Here is an 8,326-nt window from a genome sequence, read left to right as displayed (position 1 = left end):
GCCGTCATCCTAATCCGCATCCAGCCACGGCACCGTCAGAACTGGTCCGAGGCCGACCTCCCCTCCCGCCGACCCTGGGAAACTATCCCAGTATGTTTCCGTGGGCGCGTATTGCCGCTGGCAACTTGCATTATTTTTGTTGATATACGGATGGTGATTGACGGGTTGGTAGGTACAATTAGCTTTTCCAGCTCACGTCTAAGTGCATCACCCATCGGACAGTACTAGCCATGTCATTAAAATGATTTATAATTCATACCTGTAATAACAGTAATAATAGTAATAACAGTGACCAAGTCGTGAGGGAGGAGCAACAAGTTTTGCTTCGATCATATCGTCAAATAAAAGATGATAAAAGAGTTGACATGTGAGCGAGTTTATGGTTATGTCCACTGCATCTCAAACGGAAATTCCCTTTTTTAAGTCTTTTGGAGTAGTACATTATACGGAGTATTGAACTTGGGATTCACTTCATGGAAAGAAGGTGGCGGCCATCCCACATGTTGGAAGTTGGAACACAAGCAAAACTTCAACTCGTGAATGAAATGAAAAAACAAAAAGCTGGTCCAGGTCCAGCCCCCCTCTGCTCTGCCTATATATCCGGCCCGCGTCCCGCGTTTCTCCTCCAACACGCACAACACAGGCTCCCCATTCTTTCTTATTAATTCACGCCGGGCGCGTGCGCGTGCGCGTGGGCGGACGTACGGCAGCGAGCCTCTCCCGGACTCCGATTCCTTCCTTCCTTCCGGCGGAGCTGATCGCCTCTCCTTCTCCTCTCCCAGAGAGGAAACCCGGAGGAAGCAGAGACGGCCGGACAGATGGATTTGGGAGCAGAGCAGCACGGGTAAGCAAATCAAATCAAACCAAGCAGTTTTTCGGTTCGAGACTCAGAGATGGTCTCTGTCGGGTTTGCCGCTGATTCGTGGTTTCCGGGTGAAGCTGCGAGCATTACACGAGGAGGTGCAGGATACGGGCGCCCTGCTGCGGCGAGGTCTTCGGCTGCCGGCATTGCCATAACCAAGCTAAGGTCTGGATAGAGTGCCTTTTCCTTTCTCGCCAACGCCATGCCGCGCGTTTTCGCGGTCGGTCGGGCTGTGCTCTGAATTCGGACAGGTTCTGAAACATTTGGGCCTGTTTGTGCTGGTTGCTGCAGAATTCGCTGGAGGTGGACCTCCTCGACCGGCACGAAATCCCCCGCCACGAAATCAGCAAGGTGCGTGCAACTTATCCCCCTCTCTTACTGAATTCAACCCCAGTTCTTCCGTGTTTTGCTGTATGCCTTCGACCTTCTTCTTCTTCTTCTTCCTCCTCCACTCGGGTACCGGCGGTAGAATTGCAATCCCACTTGCTCACTCCCTTCCAATCCGATGGTTATGGCTGTGCACGCATGGACAGTTCCAAGGCACCAACTGCCATGCAGTGGCCAAGGGAGCCCGGTCGCTCATCCCAAGATCTTTTTTCCGCCCCGTTTCGTCAGATAACTGATAAGGTTTATCTTGGATGACCCGCCGGGTCTTGATATTTCTGTTTTATATTCGATTCACGCCATCAGAATCGGCGCAAGTGGCCGGCCGGCCGGCGTGGTCATCGACTCCACATGATTGTTAGGTAGGTCCATGCGGATGCGACGATGTGTCGGCGTCACCACAACGGAGGCGGCTCGGAGAAAGGGGAAAGTGGAAGAAATGGAAACGACAAAGGATACTTCGCTGTCAATCAAGATTAATTTCGATTTAACGGCACTTCACTGATTGAGCTGGCGCATAATTGAAGGCCATGATTGCATCCGGTAGCCATGTAGCTAGCTCCACCATGTGTCCATGTCCACCACCTCTCTCGTCACATAATTATATTGGGCAATTATAGTGGACTTCTTATTCTCTCTCTCTTTTCTCTCCAAAGAAAACACTAGTCAGTAGGAATCATATGAACTCACATACTTACTGAAGCTATTCTACTTTGTGATGTATCACAGGTTATCTGCTCTCTCTGCAACAAAGAACAGGATGTACGTGTAATTCTACAGTAACTTTTACCTTTTGACTGTACTAATGGCATGACATGACATGAAAACTGCTCGTTTGGATCAACAGGTGCAACAGAACTGCTCCGGTTGCGGGGCATGCATGGGAAAATACTTCTGTGAAAAATGCAACTTCTTTGACGATGATGTAAGCGTGTTCACATTCCTGAGCCAAGGAATAGTTACTCTATTAAGCATTTTCATTTTCGATGTCTGACAGCTGTGTTACCTTGTTATTACAGATCTCAAAGAAGCAGTACCACTGCGATGGATGCGGCATCTGCAGGCAAGTGCCTAATTTACGGTCATCCTTCTTTTCATCAAAACGTCTACTGTTTTTCTCTTCCAGAATGATCAAATGTTGGATACATTGTTTTCCTTTTTCAGAACTGGCGGCATAGACAACTTCTTCCACTGCGAAAAATGCGGTGCGTTGGGTGTGAAAGTTACTGTGTTGTAAGCTTTTCATGGCATGTCTCTCCATTAAAGATGGCTCTAACAGCAATCATGCAGGGTGTTGCTACAGCAATGTTTTGAAGGACTCTCATCATTGTGTGGAACGAGCAATGCATCACAACTGCCCTGTCTGCTTCGAGGTGAGGCTTTGCTCTAATCAAGGCCCTAAACACTCGTGATTTAGCTATTCTTGATCTTTAAAGACAACCATGTTTTTGATTCGCAGTACCTATTTGACTCGACTATGGACATCAGCGTACTGCACTGCGGGCACACGATCCATTTGGAATGCCTGAACGAGATGAGGGTTCATCATCAGTAAGCATTTCTTCAGACAGCTGTTTGTTCACATGAAATGGACGAGAGGGTCTGATCTGATCAAGATGCTTGCTTGGTTGGTTGGTTTGTTTTCCCCAGCTTCTCGTGCCCGGTCTGCTCACGGTCGGCCTGCGACATGACCGATGCATGGCAGAAGCTCGACCAGGAGGTCGCCGCCACGCCGATGCCAGAGTTCTACCAGAAGAAGATGGTAAGCCACAAACTTTTTTTTTTTTTGCGAGGTGGTAAGCCACAAACTGACAACCACACCATGTAACCATCTTGCCAATGCTGGAACCTGAACAAACAGTGATGTGTTTCTTCTTCTTCTTCCAGGTATGGATCCTCTGCAACGACTGCGGGGCGAAGTCGAGCGTGCGCTTCCACGTCCTGGCGCAAAAGTGTCCTGGGTGCAGCTCCTACAACACCAGGGAGACGAGGGGCGGCCCGGCTATAGCGGCGTGCTCCAGAGTCTGAGCGCCAGGAGGAGACGACAGTACAACATACACTACTCACTCATAGTCACAGCTGTGACGCTATCCAGGATCTGGTCAAGATGATGGGGGCATTAGAGCTAGCTTGTAGGTTGAAGCTGCAGGTGCTTGCTGCAGTAGGAAGCACAGGAGAGTGACGCGTCTCCTCTGTGAACAAGCCAGGAATTGCTCTATCGCCGACAGGGAGGCTGCCGCGGCTGCTCATTGCAGTTCGGAGGACAACAAAACTCGCTGCGCTTGCATAAATCCGGAGAAATGATTTACCGCTTGATCATCCCCTCTGATATGTATGAGTTGTTGTGTGGTACATGACCCTGTCTAGGGAGGTCCTGTAAGGCTATGAAACAACTACACACCAGAAAGAAAACTTATTCTTCTTTCTGTTAGAACTCCATTGCTACTTCCATGTCTACAAGCACCAGATTGCGCCATGCACTGATGCACACCAAAACATGTTTCTGTGATCTGTCTGATAATCTGATTGCTTGCATGAAGCAGAAATGTTTGTAACAGTATCGAACTTCAAAAAATAAATAGGGGCCAGTTTTCTAGAAATACACGGGCCAGCATAGTAGGCCTTGTTTTCACTGCCCATGCAAGGCCTAACTAACTATTTCTTCTACACTGGGCCACTCATGCATTATGTCCAAACGAGAGGAAAAGGCCATTTTTCAACGCGCAGATCGGATCGACGCCTATCTGATTTGCTGCGTCAGCCGTTCACTGCAACCCGCTCATTTGCAACTTGAGCTCTCTTTTTTTTTCGGGGGGGGGGGGGGGGGCGGGGGGGGGGGGGGGGGGGGGGGGGGGTGGGGGGGGGGGGGGAATAGTTTTATTTCAAAATGATAGGGTTACAGTCAAGAGGCAAGAGCTCCTCTATACATCGGGGTCCTCTGCGTAGTCATACAGCAGTGCTACACTCAGTACGACTATATGTCACCAATCGATCTGCTACCCTATTTTGTTCCCTACGAAACTTCTGAGGAATAAACTCCCGGCTTCCCATAAGTGTTTGGATTTCAGCAACCAGATGACCATACGCTGAGCGAGCTAGGCCATCACCCTGTAAGCATGCTAAGGCCTCGGAAGAATCAGGCAGCACAATAATCTACAAGTTTGAATGTTGCAACTTGAGCTATGTTGATGGTGTACTATAGCGGGGAGATCCTACTTGACGCATTTTGCGTCAAATATGCCAGTGACGCACGCACGGAGCCCCGGCTGGGCCGACCCATTACGTGAGAATGCCCGTTCAACATTGTAGCACCACGGTGTATAATAAATTCACAAAAATGCCTTCAAAGGGATACGAACTTGACCTCTATGTCTTGACCATCTTTCAGTCGAGCTGGGTGTATGTGAAAATTGAATAGCGTGGATATTTAAGAACAAACTCAGATGGCAGATCCGAACACTTTTTGAAATAAACATTTCTTAGAAATAGTGAATGATTTTTTAAAAGGCCAATAATGTATGAAAATCAGAGCATTTTTTTGAAGACAAATCAGTTTTTAAATATCAATCTTCTTTAAAAAGAACAATTTTTTTTTAAATGTGAACATTTTTTGACATTGTGAACAAATTATAAAATTCCAAACTTTATTGAACAACATGCACAAATCTTGAATTTTTTTTTTTGCAAAAGTGTGAATTTTTTTAGAAAAGTGTGCAAATGTTTTAAATTCTGAACATTTTTTAAATTTCTGAATAATTTTTGAATTTTTAATTTATTTTTGAAAAGGTTAATTGTTTTTTAAATTATGAACATATAGAAGCATGAACGAAAAAAATGAAAATTCCAAACATTTTTTTAAAAATCTCAACAAAATTTGAAAATTTTGTAAAAAAATTGTGAATTTACGAAAAACAGAAAAAGGAAAAGGAAAAAAACAAAAATACCAGTAAAAGAAACCAATAGAAACTAGGCCCTTTTTGGGAACCTTCTTCCCAAAACAGGTAGAAAAATCAGCTACAGAAAAGCCTACCTCCGCGCGCCGTCTTTCTAGCGCTAACGTGGACTTGTCGAGTTAACATTCAAAAATTTGCGTTTTTTGAAATAGACAACCAAAAAATGGTTGGTTTTAGGGATTTTTTTAGAAAAATGGTAGCTTTCTGTAACCCTAACCCCAAAGTGGTAGGTTTGTACTATTACTCCCAAAAGAAGGCCACACCCTGGGCCTAAATCCTATGGGTTGCGGGGTCAGCTCCCCCTGAAGTCACCTCGGTTTCAATAACTTATGTACAAACACTTATCATCGGTCCAATAAAAAACATGCGGGGTTGATGATTCGTTCATGGCGATGTCCACAGGATGATTTGCATTGACCACGGGCACCAGACGTGCAACAGCCACAAGGTGATCGCCTCCACGTCGGAGATGGGGCAACATATCTTCCTGCTGCAGCAGGACGCGGTCGTGGTCACCACGGCCAGCAAGCTGCATGCCGCCAGCCCCATTTCCATCGGCTGGGTGGTGGAGAAGGAGTTTCAGATCCCTGTGCACCTCACCCGCCTCACCAGCCATGACCCGGAGGACTTCTTCATCCACTTCAACCTGCCGGCCCACAAGGACCTCATCGTGCGGCGGGGCTCGATCATGGTGGACGGCGTCACGTTCCTGCTGGAGCCATGGAGGGAGGACACACACACGCCCTCCACGACACATGGATGTTGCATGTGCGTGTCGTTGTGGAGAAGCTTCCCATGCAGCTCTGGACACTAGAGGGCGTGAAGGACGCACTCGGAGACAATCTCATCATCGACTACCTCGACAACCGCACTTTCGAGCGCTCGGACACGAAGCTGTTCGCCGTCTCGGTTTGGGAGCTGCCGCACATCCTCACCAAGAGGACGTTGTGGAAGCATGCCAAGGAGATGCACGGTCTCTTGCCGCCAAGCAGCGCTGTGGCGCCGCCGCTGTCGCTTCTCTGGTGGGACGTCCTAGTGCACATCGATCGCGTTGAAGACTGTTCGCCCCTGTCCTTGCACTCCTCCCACTCCGGGCAGAGCGGACTCCCCTCCTCGGACGATGTTGACCGCCTGTACCCAAGCCGCCCCCCCCGGGTGATGGCTGGGTGCCTGGGGTGGAGGATGGCTGGCAGCCGCACGGCTAGGGGCCCCGCATGCGCCCCCTGTGCAGGTGGCGTCCATGGGATGCCGGGGCATGCCTTCGGCTGGCCCCAGGCGGTGCCACGACGGCGATGACAACGGAGGCCAGAGGAGATCATTGAAGGACACCTTGCTCGGGCGAGGCCGCGTGATGACCCACAAGTATAGGGGATCAATTGTAGCTTTTTTCGATAAGTAAGAGTGTCGAACCCGACGAGGAGCAGAAGGAAATGACAAGTGGTTTTCAGCAAGGTAATGTCTGCAAGCGATGAAATTGTAAGTAGCGGAGTATTTTGATAGCGAGATAATTCATAACAAGCAAGTAACAATAATAGTAAAAAAAGTGTAGCAAGGTAGCCCAATCCTTTTGAGGCAAAGGACAGGCAAAAACGGTCTCTTATGATAAGCAAAGCGTTCTTGAGGGTACACGGAAATTTCATCTAGTCGCTTTCATCATGTTGGTTTAATTCGTGTTCGGTACTTTGATAATTTGATATGTGGGTGGACCGGTGCTTAGGTGTTGTTCTTACTTGAACAAACCCTCCCGCAAGCATCCGCAACAACGAGAAAAGTATTAAGAATAAATTCTAACCATAGCATTAAACTTTTGGATCCAATCGATCCCTTACGGAATAGCGCATAAACTGGGGTTTAAGCTTCTGTCACTCTCGCAACCCATCATCTAATTGCTACTCCATAATGCATTCCCTTAGGCCCAAATATGGTGAAGTTTCATGTAGTCGACGTTCACATGACATCAGTAAGGGAATCACAGCATACATACTATCAAAATATCGAACACATCAAATTCACATGATTACTTGCAACATGATTTCTCCCATGACCTCAAGAACAAAAGTAACTACTCACAAATGATAATCATGCTCAAGATCAGAGGGGTATTAAATAGCATAATGGATCTGAACATATAATCTTCCACCAAATAAACCATATAGTAATCAACTACAAGATGTAATCGACACTACTAGTCACCCACAAGCACCAATCTATAGTTCTGGTAACAAGATTGAACACAAGAGATGAACTAGGGTTTGAGATGAGATGGTGTTGTTGAAAATGTTGATGGAGATTGCCCTCCCCAAGACGGGAGAGTTGCTGGTGATGATGACGATGATTTCCCCCTCCGGGAGGGAAGTTCCCCTGGCCGAATCGCTCCGCTGGAGGGCAAAAGTGCTCCTGCCCAAGTTCCGCCTCGAGGCGGCGACGCTCCGTCCCGAAAGTCCTCTCCTTATTTTTTCTTGATCAAAATGACTTATATACCAGAAGATGGACACTGGAGGTGGGCCTGGGTGAGCACAACCCACCAGGGCGCGCCTGGGCTCCCTTGGGCGCCTCGGTGGGTTGTGCCCACCTGGTGGGCCCCCTGTGATAGTTATTTGCTCCAATATTACTCAAATATTACATAAAAAATTCTCCGTGAAGTTTCAGCTTGTTTGGAGTTGTGCAGAATAGGCAGCCTGACGTAGCTTTTCCAGGTCCAGATTTCCAGCTCCGGAATTCTCCCTCTCTGTGTACACCTTGCATATTATGAGAGAAAAGGCATTAGAATTACTCCAAAAAGAATTATTATGGATAAAAACATCATAAATAATAGTAAGAAAATATGATGCAAAATGGACATATCAACTCCCCCAAGCTTAGACCTCGCTTGTTGTCAAGCGAAAACCGAAATCGAAAAACATGTCCACATGCTTTGAGAGAGAGAGGTGTTGATAAAAACAAAATACAGACATAGAAGCATCATGTTGATTATTATAATAGGAACAAAACTAAACATAAGACTTTTATCATAGAATTTTTATCATATACTTCTCATGAATAAGTAACAATTCATCACACAATTGAAGTATAAAGCAAAAACTCTATTAAAAACCAACAAACTATGTTCTCAGTCAACTTTGCAACT

General features: G+C 46.9%; 1 protein-coding gene across 1 annotated transcript; it reads left to right on the top strand.

The window, feature by feature from the left end:
• Positions 1 to 611: 611 nt before the first annotated feature.
• LOC125555604 (E3 ubiquitin-protein ligase RZFP34-like) lies at positions 612 to 3,685 on the top strand. The gene is made up of 11 exons (XM_048718508.1): positions 612 to 844; positions 940 to 1,027; positions 1,154 to 1,213; positions 1,976 to 2,008; positions 2,094 to 2,171; positions 2,266 to 2,309; positions 2,411 to 2,451; positions 2,537 to 2,619; positions 2,706 to 2,797; positions 2,897 to 3,008; positions 3,134 to 3,685. The coding sequence occupies exons 1-11, from the start codon at positions 819 to 821 to the stop codon at positions 3,272 to 3,274; spliced, it is 798 nt and encodes a 265-aa protein (XP_048574465.1). The 5' UTR covers positions 612 to 818; the 3' UTR covers positions 3,275 to 3,685.
• The last annotated feature ends 4,641 nt before the right edge of the window (positions 3,686 to 8,326 follow it).

This window comes from Triticum urartu, chromosome 1, assembly GCF_003073215.2.
Source record: "Triticum urartu cultivar G1812 chromosome 1, Tu2.1, whole genome shotgun sequence".
NCBI classification, from domain to species: Eukaryota; Viridiplantae; Streptophyta; class Magnoliopsida; order Poales; family Poaceae; genus Triticum; species Triticum urartu.
This window is presented reverse-complemented; position numbering and strand designations above follow the sequence as displayed.

Bases quoted from the DNA above. Each gene is read 5' to 3' on its own strand.
- LOC125555604 (XM_048718508.1), top strand. From the start codon at position 819: ATGGATTTGGGAGCAGAGCAGCACGG. The intron at 1,214-1,975 runs GTGCGTGCAACT...GATGTATCACAG, and splicing joins CCCGCCACGAAATCAGCAAG to GTTATCTGCTCTCTCTGCAA. The intron at 2,310-2,410 runs GCAAGTGCCTAA...TTCCTTTTTCAG, and splicing joins GATGGATGCGGCATCTGCAG to AACTGGCGGCATAGACAACT.